At 34.4% G+C, this 20,445-nt stretch overlaps 5 protein-coding genes across 12 annotated transcripts in view; 3 read left to right on the top strand and 2 right to left on the bottom strand.

Moving 5' to 3' along the window:
- Positions 1-2,900, top strand: part of LOC136348342 (netrin receptor UNC5B-like) — a 256,866-nt gene extending 253,966 nt beyond the window's left edge. For all 7 annotated transcript variants that reach the window (XM_066299091.1, XM_066299130.1, XM_066299081.1 and 4 more), the window contains one exon: positions 959-2,900. In XM_066299091.1, the coding sequence (XP_066155188.1) occupies positions 959-2,307 (1,349 nt within the window). In that variant the 3' untranslated portion in view covers positions 2,308-2,900. The remainder of the gene's footprint in view (positions 1-958) is intronic.
- Positions 2,901-3,158: 258 nt separating this feature from the next.
- Positions 3,159-7,102, top strand: LOC136348401 (F-box only protein 42-like). 2 transcript variants are annotated; one of them, XM_066299197.1, is made up of 7 exons: positions 3,159-3,479; positions 3,543-3,851; positions 4,650-4,934; positions 4,997-5,205; positions 5,257-5,398; positions 5,449-5,574; positions 6,269-7,102. In XM_066299197.1, exons 1-7 carry the CDS (start codon positions 3,341-3,343, stop codon positions 6,682-6,684), a joined length of 1,626 nt encoding a protein of 541 aa, XP_066155294.1. In that variant the 5' UTR covers positions 3,159-3,340; the 3' UTR covers positions 6,685-7,102. The 2 variants fall into 2 exon arrangements, with proteins under 2 accessions (XP_066155294.1, XP_066155301.1); XM_066299204.1 differs by having other exon boundaries at positions 3,347-3,479; positions 3,526-3,851.
- Positions 7,103-7,157: 55 nt separating this feature from the next.
- LOC136348540 (probable dimethyladenosine transferase) lies at positions 7,158-8,539 on the bottom strand. The gene is made up of 4 exons (XM_066299445.1): positions 8,246-8,539; positions 7,476-8,188; positions 7,322-7,428; positions 7,158-7,264 (listed from the first exon to the last, which is right to left on the bottom strand). Exons 1-4 carry the CDS (start codon positions 8,301-8,303, stop codon positions 7,222-7,224), a joined length of 921 nt encoding a protein of 306 aa, XP_066155542.1. The 5' UTR covers positions 8,304-8,539; the 3' UTR covers positions 7,158-7,221.
- Positions 8,540-8,721: 182 nt separating this feature from the next.
- The window catches only part of Miga (mitoguardin), a 50,021-nt gene continuing 38,297 nt past the window's right edge, over positions 8,722-20,445 (top strand). Inside the window, exons 1-3 of the mRNA XM_066299221.1 lie at positions 8,722-8,861; positions 8,930-9,083; positions 9,551-9,763. Of these exons, the coding sequence (XP_066155318.1) occupies positions 8,766-8,861; positions 8,930-9,083; positions 9,551-9,763 (463 nt within the window). The 5' untranslated portion in view covers positions 8,722-8,765. The remainder of the gene's footprint in view (positions 8,862-8,929; positions 9,084-9,550; positions 9,764-20,445) is intronic.
- Positions 16,504-20,445, bottom strand: part of uzip (unzipped) — a 29,977-nt gene continuing 26,035 nt past the window's right edge. Inside the window, exons 2-3 of the mRNA XM_066299281.1 lie at positions 18,382-18,578; positions 16,504-18,321 (exon numbers count right to left, since the gene is read on the bottom strand). Coding sequence (XP_066155378.1) covers positions 17,114-18,321; positions 18,382-18,571 — 1,398 coding nt within the window. The 5' untranslated portion in view covers positions 18,572-18,578 and the 3' untranslated portion in view covers positions 16,504-17,113. The remainder of the gene's footprint in view (positions 18,322-18,381; positions 18,579-20,445) is intronic.

The raw sequence follows: 20,445 nt of genomic DNA, 5'->3' as shown, positions 1-20,445 counted from the left end.
CAGATCACTTGAGAATTGCCCTAGGGTTTTCCATGGATCTTTTACTGAATTTACTCGTAAATATGTTAAAATTACTTAGAAATTAATAATAAAAAGATAAAATTAATTTAACACCAAGTTTTTACGCTTATCTTGTTAGCAACATTGTGTTTGTTTAATTCTGACCTTTACTCTGACCAATGATAACCTCGAATGGTTACGTGGACAATCAAATTTCAATTAGATAATTCGTGCAAGGGCAAAAAAATAAAAACCAATTGCCACGTTAATCTCCTATGTCCAGGATAAACCTGGACACTATATGTATACAGAGTGGTTGAAAAATGTCTTGTAATTTCTTTCTAAAAGAAAACCAGTCCCAGGAAAAACACTATAACTCTCCAAAATAATTTTTGACAAAATAGAAGAACACCATTTTCTAAATGTAACACCCCACATTTCGGAAATGAAGCGATTCTAGACATACACTGTTGGTCATTTTCAAATTTTTTCCCAAAGAATATCCCCATAAATTTGCGCCGCATGTTTAAGAAACACCTTATGTAGTGTTGCGTTCGAAAAGTCTCGATTCTGAAATTATCGAGAAATGGCATGGAAACAGTGATCCTTTCTCGGGCGATTTATTCATTTTGCTATAAATCATTGCGACATAAAACAATTTTAATAATTTGTTGCTTCTAAAAAAAATCCTCGATGCCACTGACCCTCCGCGGAATTTGCTCTTAAAATTATGTCTTGCGGCTTTAAAAAAGTTTTTAAAAATCGGCAATTTTGCGTACCGATGACGTAAACATCATTAAAAAAACCAACAGAAAAAAATTAGTAGAGGTGGAAAAAGGATACTTCTATACAGTTGTTCATTTAAAGAACTATTTCATTAACAGTTATTTTCTCCTTAAATCTGCCTAAACTATATACATAGGTCTTTACCATATACTAATTTGAGATATACTTCCAGCTGACTCGACCTACGACGTAGCAACGGAACAAGTAACTCTTCCCTTATCATCTCTACCAACGGCTTATGCAGTCACTCCGACTACTAGTGGAAACTACACTAGCGCCACAGTGACTAACACTGGTGCCTTCCTGAATCTCGCCGAATCGGGGGTGAACCTCCTGGTTCCAGAGGGAGCTGTCTCCCGAAGCAGGAAACAGGAGATCTTCCTCTCCATACTCAACGAAGACTGTTTTCGACCCAAATTAGCAGAGCACTTGACTCAGTTGAGCCCTGTGGTGTCCTGTGGACCCAATGTGTCTTTAAATAAGGCTGTGGTACTCAGAGTACCTCACTGTGCAGAACTTAGTAGAGGCAATTGGTCGATTTCGGTGCTGCAGAGCGATTGTAGCGATTCTCAATGGCAGTGTTCGGTTACTCTAGGGCAGGAGACTATAAACACTGGAGTTTTTTGTCAGCTAGATAGTGATTCTGCCTATTTGGTCACAGAGTGCATGTCCAGGTTTGTAGTGGTTGGTAAGTCGGTAAATGGGAATGCGATCAAAAGACTGAAGCTCGCAGTATTTGCTCCGAAGCTCTGCTTCCAGACAACCACAGATTATTGTATAAGAGTTTATATTCTTGAAGACACAGAGAGTTCCATGGAGACTGTATTTGGGCAGGAAAAGCGCCTTGGTGGTTATCTCTTAGATGAGCCTCGCTCCATTACTTTCCAAGATGGAGGAAATGCTTTATGTCTTAGTTTGGAGTCTATAAGCGAAGGCTGGCAAGCGAAGCCTGGAAGTAGCTATCAAGAGGTCCCATTTGCGCACGTCTGGCAAGCAAATAGCAACAGTTTGCACTGCAGCTTCACTTTAGAATCCTATGAGGTCAGCAGAAACTTAAACTTCAAGCTGCGAGTGCAACAAAAAGGTTTCGACTATCAGCAACTCTTTGACATTTACTGCAGAGATGAAGTGCCAAAAGTCCACCTTAACAGTGGAACTACCGACTCCAAAAAATCCTCTTCAAGTGCCAAAAACCTCATAGTGACCGATCGCGGGGTATCCACATGCGACGATTTCACTTTCAGACTGACCAAGCAAGTTAGGAAACAATTGTGCCATTGCTTGGACCCTCCCACTCCTTCGGGAAATGATTGGAGAATGCTCGCTCATGTACTCAATGTTGATAGATATATCAATTTTTTCGCCACCAAGCCCTCGCCCACTGACTGCATTTTAGACTTGTGGGAGGCTAGAAATAGAGGTAGCAATGCACTCACTGAACTTAGAAGGATATTTAGCGATATGCAAAGAGGTGATGCAGTTAATGTACTGGATAATTGCTTGGGACCCAATTGGTTGTAACTTAAAATTGAAATTCCCAGGATAACTCTCGGGACGTTTCAATGTACATAAGACTTTTGTTCAGAACTTAATTGGTAGTTTATGTTTGTTGTTAATTCATAAGGAAACGTTGAAGTCTTATGACGAAAAAATATTTTTTGTGCAATTGAATTATACTTATATTTACTTAATAAAAACGGAAAAATTCCTCTTTTCATACTAAGTACATGTAACTTTTCCTACACTTGTTGTTAGGCACTATTACTGTGTAAGACTTCAGGGCCAATACGAAGGGCGAATTTAATAGTTTAAGCCAAATAAACGAATACACACGTGCGGCCTATTCAGCCCGACTCTCGCTTAATTTACAACAAAGAATTTTGTATAATATGCGCTATTATCGAAACGTAAATATTTCTATCTATTATACAAGGTAGAGTTTTATACAAAAAATCAAAAGTAGTTTTTTAGATATTTTAGACATGTTTTGTACAAAGCGGGCGTATACATAGCTGCTAGATTTATCGTTGACACAATGTATAATGATATTTAAATTTAGATATTAAAGAGAATGTACATAAATGGTCAATATATATTAAATTAACATTTTTGAAGTGTGTTTTTATTCGTGTACTTTGCATGTTACAATGCATATACTTTATTTTGAATAATCGCGGAAATCTTTATTAGGATATGGCTCAAAAGATGGCGCTGCTGAAGACTGTCATGTTACAAAGATGTCGGCCTTATTACCTTTCTCTTTAATGCTACTTAACAAAAAGAGATAGAAAATTATTTTTTAAACTGCACTTCACTCAGTGGCTTTGACACAGACACAGCTGATTTCATTCAACTTACGTCAAACTCTTTAAATTCCTGTTCATGACGTTTAAATTTTGGTGGTTTAGAAATTTCAGCGAAATATCATCAAAAAATAATACAAAAACAAGCAAAAATTTCACGTATTTAAAGAGTTTTTACACGATTAAACGTGTTATTAGTATCTGATCAGTATTCGCTCTCACATGCCACAGTCAGGTTCACAGAATCAATTATGGATTCCACTAAAAAGATCGTAACCATCGAAGATCTACCAGAAGAAGTCTTGGAGTACATTTTGTCCTTAATTTCTCCTTACAAAGACCTACATGAGTGTATGAGGGTGTCGAAATTGTGGCGCAGATGTGTACAAAGTAAGTTATTGAATAAGCCTATAAAATTTACTAAGAAAAATCTCAGACTCTGCTTATATGTAGATGTAGTTAGAATCAAACAAAGAAACTTCCTCAAAGCAATCAATGATTTTGATATTAAATGGAATAAAGCCGAGGACAAAGCAGCTCAGGAAGTTCCAAGCCCTTTAATATCAAAACGCTATTCCCACTCAGCAGTGGTCTGTGATAATTGTATGTATGTATTTGGGGGCTGCACTAGTGCCATGACCACTTTTAATGATCTGTGGAAGCTTGATTTATCCACCAGGACTTGGATCAGGCCGCTTACCACAGGAAACTATCCATCACCCAAAGCTTCCAGTTCATTTGTCAGATATGAAAATTCCTTAGGTGAGTTATTTTTACTGTGTGTGTTGAATGGTGCTTTGTTGTACTGTATTGATGCAACCTACACGTTGTGGGATGATGTTAGTGAACTTAACATTGAGGTTTTTGGATGAGTGTTTGAGCTATTTTTGGCTGAATGTCCTCAAAAAAATTGAATATAAGTGTTTTTAATTTGTACTATTTACCAGTTAAAACAGGTATTTGTCATATGTTATATTTCATTTGTGTCGAACTAGATTTAAACTTAAAATCTCATTTGAAAGTGTCGAAAAATATTCATAATATTGATGAAGTCGAAACTAATTCTGGGAAGAGTTTTTGTCTCAGATTCCATCCAGTCACACAATTTATTATTTTTTTCTGTATTTGCTTATGACCTATATTTTAATAGATATTTTGAATCATTTATTTAGTGTCTCTCAAAAAAAAATTATGTTTTATATTTATTATAAATTTTTCAAAAGTATGTTTGCATTTAAAAAAAAGAAAACACCAGAAAAATAAAATAAGCGAATAATATAATCGCTGGATTTTAATTTTTTTAATACAAAAATGAACTTGTAAATGGATGTGGCCTACATACCTTAATCTTGAGCCACCTTGTATAATTCAAAGTATCAACAAAAATTAGCTTGTCTGCAAACATGAAACTTTAATATGGAACTTTTCTTAGGACCTATATATTCCTATGATAAATAAATAATGGGTGTCGATGAGCTGTTGCTGCAAGTCTCACACCGTAAAAAGTTGTTTTTTGCCCTTAAATCAAAACATGCAATGTCTTTACTTTTCTTTTTTCAGTATTATTTGGTGGTTGGACATACCCGCCCTCATACCCCATGTATCAGAGTTGGCATTTATTCGACGAATTACACATTTACGACATTACAACAAGCAGCTGGAAAAGCAGTTGCACTATAAACACGCCCCCACCTACTGCGGGACACTCAGCGTCAATTGTAGGCGACTTTATGATAGTATTTGGAGGCCTTCAGAAGCCTAGCACTGTAGTCCACTGTGAAAAATCTAATCAAGTCTGGAAATTGAATTTAAAAGACTGGACGTGGCAGGAACAGCGTGTTATAGGTTTGAGGTTTTTTTTTCAATAAATGCAGATATAGCAAAATAGATTTGCTTTACAACTATAGGCCCCAAGCCTAATGCCCGTTTTGGACACACTCAAGTCACATTAGATGATAAAAATTTGCTAATTTTGGGAGGATCTGGAGGACCCACCCATCAATATTCAGATTGCTGGTTGTTAAACATGGAGGGTCGGAGTTGGACCTGGGTTAAAGTGGAGTTAGAAGGCAAGGAAAATGCCCCTTCTAATATTTGGAGCAATCCTGGTTGTAAGGTAGGTTTTTAAGATTTGTCTTTGGTTAATTTGATTAATGAACTTTTGTAGATTGGAGATAAAATTGTAATATTAAACCGAGTGAAGCAAGAAAAGGACATGCCAATTGTTTATTATCCTAGGAGTCAATGGGCTAAGGTACCTTCAGAGGATGCACGGAAGAAGAGGATTGATTTGGCAAGTCGGAAGTTGGGTGAGGACTTAAAGAAATTTAATTCAGTAAGAAGGAAAATATGATTGCAGATCGTGATGAAAATGTTAATGGCCAAAGAGGGGAATTTCGAAATGTAAGGAGGGCAAATCCAAATCACTTAGCTGCAAATAATATTGATTATGATGATGATGAAGATGTGCAACTGAGAATACCAGGTTAGTAACTCACTCGTTAATTTATATAAACTGAAAATCGAATGATATGAATTTTATAGTTGGTATCGAGATATGTGTATATCGCCTGGCCCTTTTCTACCCAAAAAAGCTATTATAAAAAGAAATCTAATTCTATGGATGATTCCTAACTCAATGAATCCATTTGTTTCATACTTGCCAAAGTTGTGCTAGTCATAGCCTTTCAGTTTGGTTTTATGTAAAGTAATGTTAAATGGTTATTGAGCTGTTATGCATAGCTCTATATACACTCGCAATTGCTAGCAGCATATATAGTGAATCAATGTTCTCAGAAGCTGGAACTGTGAATTAGGCAAACGGAAATGAGTTATCTTGCAGATCTAACTGAAAATTTTATAAATTTCCTGAAATCTAATCTACCAAAATTTTATTATTCATATTAGTATTGGCTCATTTAATATTTATTATTTCATGTCAGGTACATTTTTGTACTTTTTACTGTTTTGACTTTCCATTTTACTTACAAAGATTTTTAAATACAATTAATTCACTTCTTTAGTATTCAATATCCGTTCATAAAATATATACTGGCTAAACATTTTGACATCGATTCCAATATATTAGTCTATCACTAATTGCAATCAACTTTGTTTTAACTTACTATTTAGAGTTTCCACATATTTCTTAATTTATATTTAGTCAATCATATTTGTAGGTCCTCTTATGAACTCCTTCATGCAACCTCCTGCTCTCCACAATGAAAATGTAGTGAACAAAATACAAAACGCTGCCGAGGCTTGTAAACTGCCATCAGTTTATCCGCCCAATAGAAATCCATTCTTGGATTCGTGTTACAAAATTAAACGGCGAAAAAACTCAAATTATTTGGGTTTGTACGTTCTCGATATCTCGGAAACGATGACGGGGCTAGGGGCAGCCACGTGGTTGCCCCCTAGAAACGTGCAGGAGGGACCGGACGAGACTATTTTGTACTCTTTAGTTTATGGAAAATCAGAATTGATAATGTTTGGGGGTATTTTGAAAGACGGGGGCACTTTGGCACAGTGCAGTCTGTATAGCCAAATATCAAATTCTGTGTATTTCATTACAGCCCCAAATTATGTTATATAGGATGACTGTTGGTGTTTGTGTTTAAAATATATATATGCAGGATAATTTTAAGGTTGGGAACTCCTCACAAGAAGTAAGGCTTCAAAAAATAAGCATTTTTTTCTTTGGCACTTTTCCAAAATATGAATACTAGTGAAAATATGGGATGTTAAACTTCTATCTAAAACTTCTACAATATTTTATTGAAATCATTAAAATAGTTTATAGAAAGTAACAAATTTTTATTGAAGAAAATGTCCCATATTTCTAATAGTATTTATATTTTAGGAAAGTTCCAAAATAATTAAAATAATGATTTTTATCAAGTGTTATTTGCTAATAGGAGTTAACTAACTTTGGAATTATCCTGTAGATACGTTTGTATAAGAGAGAATAGAAAAATGGAATAAAGTTATAACTGTTTTTAGACTCAGATGTATTAAGTCTTTTTGTACACAAATCCAAAAAATAGGAAAATATAAAAATGACCACAATAGAAACAATAATTAGTTTTATTTAATTTGTACCAACAACGTCCTCATTATATTATTCACAGTCTTATGAAAAATGAATGCCTTCACTATTAAAGGCATGTAGTAATCTGAAAAAAAAGGCTAGTATTTGCCTGATTTCACATCATTAATAACTCACTACTTACACCATAAAATCGTCTAAATCCATTGTCCTCGCCCTCTTCTCTGCTGCCTCCACACTGGCCAGGATCTTCTCAACCTTTTCCTTAATACTAAAATCACTAGCAACATCCTAAAAAAAGAACTGAAAATAGTCCACAAAAAAAGCTGCTAACACACCTTATTGTGAACACTACAATGCAGCTTATAATTCTTCTCTAGTGTTGCAAGCACTGCTGCCTGCTTAAAGCTACTTCCAAGTGTTTTATTTTTCCTAATAAAGGCTATTCTTGTAAGTCCATCCCACTCACTATAAGGAATGGGAGGTGGAGGATTTCGAGGCTCTATCCTCACAACTGAAGATTCCACTTTTGGTGGAGGCCTAAAGTTGTTTTTTCCCACTTTCATTAGCATATCAACACGTGCCAGTAGTTGTGTATTAACTGAAAGTCTACAATACAACTTATCACCAGGTTTAGCAACTAGCCTCTGTGCAAATTCTCTTTGAAACATTAAAACCGCGCATCTAAAGAATGGCCGATGCAATAGTAGCTTAAATACCAATGGTGAGGAGATTTGATATGGTACATTTGCAACACACACATTGAAAAATGGCAGATCTTTTTTAAGAACATCACCCACTTCTATTTGAAGCTTGGGCTGGAAATGGGTGCCTTGCACTCTTTTTTGCAACTCAGCCACCAATCGAGTATCAATTTCACAGGCAATAACTTTCTTTGATTGCTCTAAAAGGCGCACTGTCATATTACCAGTACCTGGACCGATTTCTAGGACTGTGTCTGTAGGCCTTAGAGCAGCTTTTTGCACCATGGATGTGATCACCATGGGGTTTTTAAGAATGTGCTGTCCAAAATCCTTGTTGAACATAATGCCTGAATAGAAAGTTTATGGGATTATAGAGATGTTGGAAAAAGATTGTAGAAACTTACCTTGTTTGGCCACTTCATTATGGACCCTGGTCTTTTTTTCGGATTTTATTTTAGGCATTCTTAAGAGGTTTTTAATAGAAAATTAAGAAATTTTGAAGTATGTACTTTCAAAACGTGTTTCTGTTTACAGTAAATTTGCGGTTAGTTTGTAAATATGACGTTTTAAGAAATTGAAACCCATGAATTGAATTATTTGAACTTTTCTTGGTTAGACTTTTTATTTACTGTAAAGAATGTAGAGTAAAAAGGTTAAAGTTCATATGTCACGTGTCAATGTCAGTTTGAGTAACGCGTACCGGGAGTTTTAATTTTGTATTCCTAAAGAGCGTATTTTAATTCTAATTTTAAATAAACTAAACACTTCCCGAAATTTCTAAGTGTCTGAAAACCCTACCCGATATCTCGTTCTACGGTATAACATACAAGATCCCTACGGGCTCGCGTTTATAAGACGGTCCAGTATATTTATGCGTTTCATAACCTCCAAACCCTAATACAATTTCCTCAAGAAACCTAAATTATGTCCTTGTTACCCCACTTGGGCCCTATTACCGGATACCTGCAACACACACGGCAATTTCCCCCTTTCACCATCTCTCTGTCAACACCCCAAAAGGTAACTGCAACTCAAACTACTACTTATCGAAGACCCATTGTTTACATCTTAGTTCTGGGGCTTTTCAGATAGCACTGCTATCAGTGGGGGCTAGCATAGTGATTGTCGGAGGCTTAGCGAGGTATCTTCGCAGAAGAAAACATCCCATAGATCCTTCTAGACTTAAACAAAGCAATATTAATGGAAAAAGGTCCAGGCTTTCTGGGGTACGCAGTCCTAATGGTAAGTTAGATATTTTAGTAAAAAGTGGATGATAAGCGAGTATGGAGGGGATAAAGTATTATAATTGTAGTACATTCACCTTTGATTTGTCTCAAGGGGCAGATTGCTAAGGTATTTTGTAATTCATTTATGGTACACATTCAAGGTATTCTCAAAGACTTTCAGGGTTTTGCCCATGTACATAAATGTACAAAAGTTTCATAAATTTCATATCTATCTTTGGATTGTTCTGAAACAAAGTTATTTTGGAGATATTTATTTGTGAAATTGTAAATGTAAATAATCTTTGAGAACTCAATATTAAACTTCAGTGTTTTTTTATTGCATAATTTTAACTGTTCCCTTATTCTTGAAATAATTACTCAAAAAGCCTTAAGCAAAGATTAAGCATACTGTATTAAAGTCATTAATACTTACAAGGGTCTCACCCTTAGGTGCATACATTAATAGGCACTTTTTTTCTTCAGATTATGGGAGTATAGCAAGTAGTGGCAGGAGAAGTGCAGCCTATTGTAACATCTATGGGGAGCGCTACTCTAGACAAGGTTCAGCTATGGCTAGTGCTAGTGAAAAAGCCTCAATAGTGTCTAGCAGCATAGCTAGTGGGTCACTTACCATAGACGCTATGGATGGTGCAAAGGGAGATGTGGTGCTGACTCCTCAACAGTTAGGAGTGATGGGTAAGTTTATATTTAAACCTCAAGTTTTGCCCCATACCTACATTATATTTAACTTCTTATTGGGGTTTTCAACGCTCTAACTTCCAGAGCTTTATATCGTAAATTGCCTCCCGCTATGCTGACAATTTATGGATTGTTATTAGCACTGCCACGGTATAATTTAGTTCAAAATTAATGAGCAAACATAATTTCTCACACGTTGTTGTTAATTATTTCCTTGGTTCGCTCCCAGTCTTGCAAACAGGGCGTGAGTTTGCCTACTTATTGCTGAGTGTTTTAATGAATTTAATTGGGAAATTGCAGGGAAAATCCTTTTTTTGGGAATGGACATTTCCAATTCAAACAGAAAAGCGTTTAAAATATGCTGTTAACTTGTGTGAGATAATTACTGATCAGCTATCAGAGAGAAAAAATAACTGTAGGTCTTGAAGCAATGAGAGATTTAATTCTCAAGTCTCAAGGATAATGCCTCACAAGATTGAACGCGTCCTGTTTGATCTATAAAACTAAATCAATCTTAACTAAATTCGAATCAGCATTGTCACTTCGTGTTAACGCCAATCTCGAAAAGTTCAAGTCCATTTTCATATGCACAATTAGAAGTTATGACACAAGTTGTTGCTCTTGTGGGCGACATCCACCACGTCACACTGGCTTAAATAAATAATAACAATAATGCGACCGCTGGAATAATGATTTTATTGACAAAGCACCTCAATCAACTTTATATTAATGAGATAACTTGTGTTATTTAACCATAGGGTCACGGCTAAAAATATCGCATTTTAAATTGCAAAATTGGCCCATTGACGGACATGAACAAGTACTTGCAATCACAAAATTGCGAGGCGAAATTGGCCCAAAAAACTAATCTCAAGGGATTTTTGGGGGTGGGTCTGAACAGTGTGTGACCCGAATGGGAATAAATTTAGGATAGAAAGGGATTCTTCGATCGATAACGCTGGTTTCTCTGAAGGAAATAAGTGGACTTGTGGGTCGCTGAATGCGAGACAGTTTCGTTGCATGGCGTCAGCCTTGCAGGAGTCGACGGTGCGTCTGGACGCCTCTTGCATTCTTGCAGGATTCGTTTTTACTGCAGAAATCCAATTCGAGGTTATTGACCGATGTGTTTTTAGATAAAAGCATTGTTAACAACGAACATTTTGTTTGGACTGCAAAGTTTTCTACAACTAGCAAACAACCTTTTCACCCCCAAAATGCTTTCAATTAGGGAAAGTAATGGTGAAACTCCCTTCTTCCACGGAGTTTTATGAGGGTGTATTCGCCCTTTGTTGACACAAGTTTCTGTTTCCGATAGGTTAACGCACAAATATTGCTTCTGAAATTTCTTCAAATACCGAGGAAAATCTCGTTCAATTATAATGATATTCAGAAATTAATTTAAAATTTTTTCATCTGGTTCCTCAGTGCAAAATTGCGTCCAGTACCTTCATCTCTGACTTTATCATAGCATAATTTGTTAAAATTATACAGAACATTAACTGCATTCAGTATACACTAAATCATTGACGTATGAGACCTTTAAGAGCCACCACTTTTACAAATTGTTACTCTCATTTTATTTGTTTCTTGTTTGCTAGTTTTTTCTCCAAAATTGCGTTCTATAGACCTCTATTTCTATTAGGGTGAAATATATATTATATATATATTCTCAAAGTTCTATGGAATATTTACTGTATACAATATACAGTTATTCACATATATGGTTTTTTGTTCAAGCTCTTACACAAAATATTATCTAAATTTTTCACAATCTTCCTTAATTCAGTGTTGCACCTATTCTATCCCTGTAGTTGTAATGTTTATGGATGAATTTTTTAAACTATTGAGAACTTTTCCAGCACTCAGCGTGGGCTAAACCACTGACGATGTCTCATTTATTTTTTTGTTAGTAAATCTTATGTGAAAATTTTGATATGTACACCCCTGCATTGACTTGATTAAAATGCATGTTAATCAAACTACAGGGAACCTTTGTTTACAATATATAATAAATCATTAGCGTTTCATAATGATTTTTTGTGAGGTATAGTAATTATCTAAATTTATTAATTTGATTTATACATTTTCTGTTTCTTGATGGTGACATGGATAATTCGCACACGGATTTAATAATTCGGGATATCGAAATTATGCAGGGTGTTTCTAAATATCATTTACATACGGAAGGGAGTAATTCTTTATCTTATCCTATGACTAATAGTTGAAATAAACATAGCCACAAACGCTTAATTACCTATCTACAGTGTGTTAAAGTTTAAAAAATTAATATAAAGTGAATACTTTTAATGAGTCATGAAATCGAATATTAGATAAATAAAAACCATAAGAAATAGTCCGGGGGTATTCGAAAAAGTACGGTCATCAATTAGAAAAACGGCGAATGCATTTGTAAAGTTTGAAAATCACCTAAAACAATTACTGCAACTTTGCAGTCCTTGTTAATATTATTATTGTTATTTATGGTCATTCCCACTCTAATTTTTAATAGGTACTTCCAAACATACTCTATATATTTTTAGAAATAGGGAATTATCTATAAAAAATAGTTACTTACAATAAATTCTAATTTCATGTGGCGCATTACAAAAAGTCGTTTTTATTTTTTTGTCTCGACAACTGGCGCAGATACAAAAAACCACAAGAGATCAAAAAGTTCTTGATCAACGTAAAAAAGGTATTTTACGTTTTAGGATCTATCAGCGGTATACCGCAAAAAAGCTTTCGGGAAGGAAAGGGACATGACCCTTTAAAAATGATCACTTTTTAGGTTATCAAAAAAAAAAAAATGAGTCTTACACCGTAAATTATATTCGAAATTTTAGCTCAATATCTCAAAAACTGCAGGACTTATAAAGAAAAAAGTGAAACATTTCTGTATTTTAAATATTCTGGGATAGGTAGCGAAGAATTTGCGGAAGTATGTTTATATGAGCTTTTAGTCATGAAATATGTTAAACAATCACCCCCTTCCGCATGTACATATTTGATATTTAGGAACACTCTGTATACTTCAAAAGCTGATATACCAAAACACACCAACAAATTGTTTCGTTTGGGAGATATGGGGTGTTAAAAATTAAAAAATATGTGTTTAAAAATATCCCTATACAGATATTTCAATTTAATGTTGCAGCTGTTAATGCCACGTACTTATACAGAGAGACATACCAAGAGAGACGCCACAATTTAAATATTATTTTTAAAAAAATTCTGTAATGTTTACCCTAAATATTAACATTTTTTAAGAAGAATATTTTTGTTTAATTACAAAATGTTCAATGAAAATATACTACAATAATATGGCGTCTTAACCCGTCAATAAACATAATTCAAGTTTTTATTAAGACGCTAATGCTCATCTCAGGCTAAGCAGAAATGACATAAAAACTCTTTGTCAATCAATCGGTTTAAATCGAGATTAAATCCGACTGTTTCATATACTACCTTACGTGATAACCGTCATTTAAAACATTACCGTTCTTAATATCAAGTAAAACTTCATTTTCTTCTTACACGAATTTGAAGGTTAAAAAAGACTTACAATCCAGTTTAAATTTATTTTAAATGCTTACCGTCCAATGTAATTACATAGCGTTTTATACTGCCGCCTAAATTTTCAGGGTTCTTAGTTGTTGCTGACTCATAATAATATAATTCGGTTAAATTAGAATTAAATTTACCATAAATTAGTTTAAATCGCGTTAATCGTGGTCTAAACTTTACCCTTGAAAAGGACCTGACAATTAGAGAAAAGTAATGGATGCTTTATTTTATTAATGTCAGCAAGGTAAATTATTTTTAATTAACCGAAATCGAATTTGAAGTTATTATAAATCAGTTTCAATCAAACTTTAAATCGGGTTAAATTTTGTTTTTATATATTATACTACCTCGTGAATTTCCTAGTGAGTTCTTGTAATACATACTCATTGATATATATGATTAAAATGATGATGATTTAAATCAGATTTTACTGGCAATTAGTTCAATGGCTGTACGGACCGGGCAATTTTTAACTATACTTTAACCTTTTGGTCACTTAACTTAAAAATTGCATGGAATTGTTTATTTTAGGGGTTCCTTAATTTTCCGTATAAATTAACAGCGAACGGTGTAAACGGTCATAAATTATGTCAATTAGTAATGCAAATTAACCAAAACTTGACGAGCCGATAATAAAAATAAACATATGTCGTATGCCCTAATTGGGACTTGTATGTAAGAATCATATATGAATAATATTTTTTATCATTTTAAGTTGAGTCAAAATTTAGTATGCGTGAATTTAAATTAAAGTTTAAATTACGTTAGGATGTATCAAAGAGTGCTTTACAACAATATATTTTTTCGGAGTTTTTAACATTTTGTTAAATTACAGCTTAGAACTAAATCTGACGGATAATAATTAGTAGTAACTGTGTCGAGCTTTTATTTTTCTCTTAAATTAGTTTGAAGCAGATCTTAAATCGTATCAAATCTCATTTCACATGCCGAAAGAAACTATTGCAATTTAACTTAAATCGAACTATAAATTTTCTAAAATCTCATAGATTCTATTGCAAAGCATTATACTGCATCTTAAATTTTCAAAATGTCTTAAAGTTGACTAGTTTTCTACCATATAATCTACATAAATGTAAGTCGCGATAATTTGCACTTGGTACAAATAATGATATCAAAAACGACGAGATTAAAAACAGTGTTCGGTACCTTTGTTTATTTGACACTCTGAGGAGGATTTTACTGACAGCCTGTATCGGGCGAGCAAATTACAATGTTTTTATAGGGAATCTACGAAACAGTAACAGACAGAAAAAAATAATTGAGTCATTCTCGATGTCTTTTTTGACACAAATTTAATGCCTGTTTCCACATTTTTTTACCATGTTTCGTTCTTGAGTTATAAATAAAAGTTTGATTTTTAGCATTTTCGAAAAACCCTCCAATTTTTTTTAATTCGCTAGTTGCATAAAAATAACTTACATTATTAGAACACTTTTTGAGTACAGTCCGGTGATAATGATAAAAAAATTTTAAATCCACAGTTTTTAGAATTGTGAATTAAAGTTGTATCTTTTTTAATATAAATCATATTTGTTTTTGACATCAATAAAAAACAGTTTTTTCTGTTTAAAATTAACTATAATTTGTAGGGTTTTATATTAATTTTACATACCTACTTTTACAAAAAAAAACACTTTTTGCGATTGATTGCTGTGATATTAACATACATAAACAAGTGACACACATGATTGAGGCAGGCATGTAGTTTTGATTTAAATCTAAAAAAATCTTCTTAATTAGTTCCAAGCTTTATCAAATAATGAAACCTGTACAATCTAAGAAAAAACTAGCAACATTAAAAATATATACCTCTCCACCTACCCAAACATACTTTTTATAGTAAATGTTGAATCTCTTGTCCAATATTTACAATACATAAGTTGCATTACTCCACAACATTTTGCATGGATTAAATATGTAAATATTGCAGATTTGTTCATTAATGCACTGAATGAAGTTTTGTCAAAGTTCCTAGACATTGTAACTAGTGGTCATATGTAAATTCTTTTTTGTGTGTCTATCAAAAAAACATCAAGCAACGTTAAATCGGAAGAATATGGTGGCCACCTCACTGATCCGTTACATCCAGTTACGACAAAAATTCACATTTAATAAGTCTGAGACGGCTCCGATGTTATGAGGTAGATAACAATTGAAATAAATTTCGGATGCAACGTCAAAGTTGTTACTTTGAGCAAAATCGTATCGTAACATATATCTTTCATAATTTGCAAACATTTCATTTAAAATGGAAAATATTTAACAACTACTGTAATGACGGCCGCTTTCACAACTTGTTGATTGTGGAATTTGCCTATACGTCTTAGTTACGCGTGTCATTTGTTTCTCTACGTCAATATCATAGCCACCTATCACAAAAAGTGTTTTTTTTTTCAAAAATAGATGTGTAAAATTAATAAGATACTGTGTAAATCGTAGTTTATTTTAAAGAGAATGAAATGTCTTTTTAATGGTGCCCAAGAACAAATATAATTCAGAAAAAAATTATCTTAATCACCATCATTGACTTAACAAAGTGCCCTAATAATGTAAAAATTATTTTTATGCAATTAGCGAAAAAAATAGAAAGACTTTTCGAAAATGCTAAAAAACGAACTTTCGTTTATAACGCGGGAACAAAATACGATAAAAATTTTGATACCGGCATTGAAATTATCTAAAAAAAACATCAAGAATGCCTTAGTAGTTTTTTTCTATCTCTTATTGTTTCGCAGATTCCCTATAAAAACATCGAAATTTGCCCATATTACAGTTGCTGGCTTCATGTATCCTTAGTAATGTCACGAGTTCCTCAATGTCCCACTACAGCCGTGTTCATCGTCGCTCGGTGATTAATCCTTAAGAGGATTAAATAGCGATCTAATCAGTTAACAGAAAATTTCCCTTTTCATATTAATTTTGCCCATCTCCTGGAAATAATACAGTTTTTTTGTGCTTAATCAGATGGAAATTTCGTCCTGACATCGAAGCTTTAATTTCAGCCCACATCAGAGCAGCAAGATCCTCATTAATATTAACACAACATAATGCATTGTTGTGAATTACTTGATTTGCCCACATGTGACTTAAAAAATTAGCTTCTGCATGTATTAAATATCAGAGGCGTGCTATTTCGCAATAAAAAATGCAAATCATTGTGATAGTTTATTAATTAATATCATCATGGATATCTACATAATACATTGAAAATGTACATTATCGATTATTTTGTTTTATACATAGTTTTTAATCAGTCCTTAGAAACACATTTGATATTATTTTGCTATAGTAATAGCTGCCCGAGTAGGTTCTGGCCAGTGCTATTTTATTAGAAGAGTGTTTTCACATTAAACTACTTTTTGTACTTAACGCAATACGTAACTTGGAATGAAAACGAACCAAAGTCCCTCCTTTTATATCACCTTGCTTTGATTATTACAATACTGACTACACTTGTTTCGTTAGCAAAAATATATATAACACACACTACGCGACACCTTTTCTACACGTTATTCGTTATTTTCTTTCGTAGCAAAATAGACTTTTGCTACCGCTTAACGGTAATATCCCGAGAAGAAATGTTTCTCAAATCCGCCTTAAAACCTAGGGCAACAAACGATAAAATAAAATTAAACAACAAATAAACTGACGATTTGAAAAACATTTTCAAACACTATATACAGACTTTATTTACACATTAGCACTACGTAAACAGCAACAACATTAAAGATCAAAGCTGCCCCTTTTTCACTGTAAGCAGGCTTATGTTAGTCTCATCACAGCCTCCAAGAGAATGTAATACAGGGCATTAAGTAAAAGTGCCCCGGAGGCTGTTGAAGCGGAAACGTGCTCAGGGTTTGTCATAGATGCGGCCTCTTTGGTACCTTCTTCGTAGGGCTTTGTATTGCTTCTCACATCAGGCTTGCTTATACGTACCACCTGCGGAGGTGATATTTCTTCAGTAGTGGAAGTAGTCCTTATTGTTGTAGTAGTGGTCGTGGTGGTAGTGGTGGTGGTCGTGGTGGTAGGCACGAAGCTGTTATTGTGCAAGAAATATGCGGGACTAAACTCGAAGAACGTATCAACTATTACATTTTCCCTTTTGGTGTCTTCAATGGTAAACTCTAATTTTTCTCCATCCTCATAAAAAGCCACCACTGTGGCCATATAGGGGACTTCCATTTCAGTATAATTTCCGACTAAAGAAACATTAACTGCAGTGCCTTCACTTAAGTATTTCTCCACATCTACTACTACTACTTTGTTTTCAGGCCTAGGTAAACCCCAAGTTCCATTTACTTTGCTTGTGGGCAGATAGACCGTAAAGGGCAAGCCTGTGAGCATTCCATGTCCTTTCCCCCATCCGAGAAAGTAGCTGTAATTATAAGTCATCACACTTTCCACTCTTTGCACTCCATGTTCATCGTTCTTCAATACCGCCTGGGCTAGAATTTGTCTTTTCTTAGGGAACCTCCTGCCAGTTCTCTTAAACTTAACCTGTCTGAATTCATAAGAAATTGGCTCAGTTTCTACTAAAAGCTCTCCCTCTTCCGAAGGGATTTCATTATTGTTTTCATCCACCAAGTGGTAGAATCCTAGATTTTCTGAGGGGATGAATGTTCCTATGTAATGGGTCAAAGACCTTTCTCCTTTCTTTTGGTTGCTTATAGGTTTCCTAGCTACAATGGTTCTCAAAACGTTCTCTCCACTAGTTACAGCTCCTTGAGGTATGTTGTTGTACTTGTTCTTGCTCACCCAGCTCAACCTAGCACTATGATCTATATTGATTAAGACTTCAAACTGATGGTACTCCTCCACTTTCCGATAAAGCGAAGCTACGCAAACATGATTTTTGGATCTTAACTGTCCAATAACCCAGACACCAGTTACTTTCGCCCTGCAAATATAGACCGGCTCCTGGATCAAATCATTGAGGGTACCCTCTACGGCTATAGGTTCATTATTTGTGTCTAAAACCAAGTGTTAATGCATAAATTAGAAGAATAGAGTGACAATGAATAGCTAATTACCTTCAGAGATTTGATAAGCAGCAATTACCGCATACTTCAGATCAGCATGGTCTTGACTGTCAGTGGACACCCACTGTAGAGTTGAAGAAGTCACAGTTTGTTCCAAGTTTGAAGATATGACGTTCACAGGATCGGCCCTTAAAGGCACCAGAAATAGGGCCACCATAAGAAGCAGGATATGCGCTGACATGGCTGACCTGGAAGACAAAACCAAGTGTGAATTATATTTACTTAAGGTAATATTTCATGCATAAGTTCGGAGAAGAGAAAAGAACCGTTAGCACGTTGCTGTATATACAGGTGATTGCGCACGTTTTGTTTAGATTGGTGATTACGTTTAATTACTTGTTACAAGCAAAGCATAATGGTTTGTGTGCGACGGTGACGGTCGGATTGAATTGTAGATACGGGCTTGAGGCAAATGAGACCAAATGATGACCTCATGAGGAACTATAGGAAAAAGAAAAAACGCATTTGGTGTCGATACACCTAGATGTAGTGTTAAATTAAATATTTTTAATTAAAGTTATTGGCAAGGGTTCACGAGGGAATTCTTATACATGAAACAGTAATGTAGTGAAGCAGAATTGTTCTAGGCGTAAATTTTAAGTAGAAAACTCACTCAATATGACATTGTCCTGACTTGGCTTGGTTGTGAATATCTTGGTGAATTTTTAACAATTTTGGAAAATGCTTTAAAGAACCTCTTCAACGATGTGACTATTGACACCTCTCTCTCTCTCTCTCTCTCTCTCTCTCTCTTTTAATTTTTTGCCATAGTATGCTTTGGAAGCATTTGTCTTTCTTTAGGCCAAACAAAAGATATGACTAATGTGTGTGAGCGTCAAACTTCATTTGTGAGTGAAATGAAATACAGTGGACACTGTAAACCTCTACTTCAAATTAAGTAGAAACGCACTCGCGGCGTATACACTGAGTAGAAAGTAATGCAAGACGTTATATAACTAATTAATTCGTGTAGATTCTAAATAATTGCTTGTTTATAAACAATCCATAATTTCTTCAGTTTTCTGATACGTGACTGAATGAACCACGTAAAAGATAGTTTAGATACATAACCATATACTTACATGCATGTTTATGTATCGAAACTGCTTTCCATGTGGTTGATTCCGTTTGAGAAACTGTTGATCATATCATGCGACTACCGCAGTTGCATTTCTGTTGAAATTGGAATAAAATTCTACCATGTCCATCCACTGTCTTCATTTAAGTAATATGTCAATTTGGTAGAGTGAATTTAAACAGAAGTTTCGCATCCAAATAAACTTCCAGACGTAGAGTAATTATTAGATACCTTTGATTTTTCATGATGTAAGAAAAAATCGTCCAAATCCTCCCATGGCGAAAATTTGAGAACCTTTATATTGCACTTTAGAAACCAGATAATGGTGCCAACAAAAACGTTGTTAGAAAGGTTTTTTACGTATTTTCTGAAAATTAAAAAATCCAAGAGGACATCCACAATAATTCACTAAGGTAACACACAGCACTCGAAAATAAATAACGATAATTTTACGATTTTAATCATTTTAAAATTTTGCCATTTTCTTGGTACGCCATTGGGAATCTCGATATAAGTTGAAAATTTCCTATACACTTTAAAATGACTGAAACGTGACGGGTTTTTAATATCAAAAACCAGGGATTGCGCTAATAGGAAGAAGAAAGTTTGATAACTTATATATGCAGTACATTTCAACCAATCAGGGTTTCAATGATTTAGAAAAATTCCAAATTTCTTGGTATGCCACTGAACCACTTTAAACTCTAAAACAAATTTTAAGCTGACAATTTGCTTAATTTCAAAAAGTAATTTGGTTTTAGTACCAGGAGCCAGAGACTCTAAAAAGCTTAGTAAAAAAAGTTGAAGTAATGTAACTTCACATTGTTTTTGCAAATTTTTGTAATACATCTTACCTATTTTAGGCTAAAACCCGACAGTTAGACCGCCATTGATCGGTCAATGACGGACACAATTTTAAGTGCTTAAAAGACATACATATCTGAAACACATGTGGCTTAATTCATCAGTGACGGAAC

The sequence above is a fragment of the Euwallacea fornicatus genome, chromosome 2 (genome assembly GCF_040115645.1).
Source record: "Euwallacea fornicatus isolate EFF26 chromosome 2, ASM4011564v1, whole genome shotgun sequence".
Taxonomy (NCBI): domain Eukaryota; kingdom Metazoa; phylum Arthropoda; class Insecta; order Coleoptera; family Curculionidae; genus Euwallacea; species Euwallacea fornicatus.
The sequence above is the reverse complement of the archived record's forward strand: the minus strand, read 5'-3'. Positions and strand labels throughout refer to the sequence as shown.

Excerpts from the sequence above, each read along its gene's own strand:
- LOC136348401 (XM_066299197.1), top strand. The coding sequence starts at position 3,341 with ATGGATTCCACTAAAAAGATCGTAACCATCGAAGATCTACCAGAAGAA. Across the intron at positions 3,480-3,542 it reads GTGGCGCAGATGTGTACAAA|ATGTAGTTAGAATCAAACAA; the intron begins GTAAGTTATTGA and ends GCTTATATGTAG. Across the intron at positions 4,935-4,996 it reads GCAGGAACAGCGTGTTATAG|GCCCCAAGCCTAATGCCCGT; the intron begins GTTTGAGGTTTT and ends TTACAACTATAG.
- LOC136348540 (XM_066299445.1), bottom strand. The coding sequence starts at position 8,303 with ATGCCTAAAATAAAATCCGAAAAAAAGACCAGGGTCCATAATGAAGTG. Across the intron at positions 7,429-7,475 it reads ATTGTAGTGTTCACAATAAG|GATGTTGCTAGTGATTTTAG; the intron begins GTGTGTTAGCAG and ends TTCTTTTTTTAG. Across the intron at positions 7,265-7,321 it reads GATTTAGACGATTTTATGGT|ATTACTACATGCCTTTAATA; the intron begins GTAAGTAGTGAG and ends CTTTTTTTTCAG.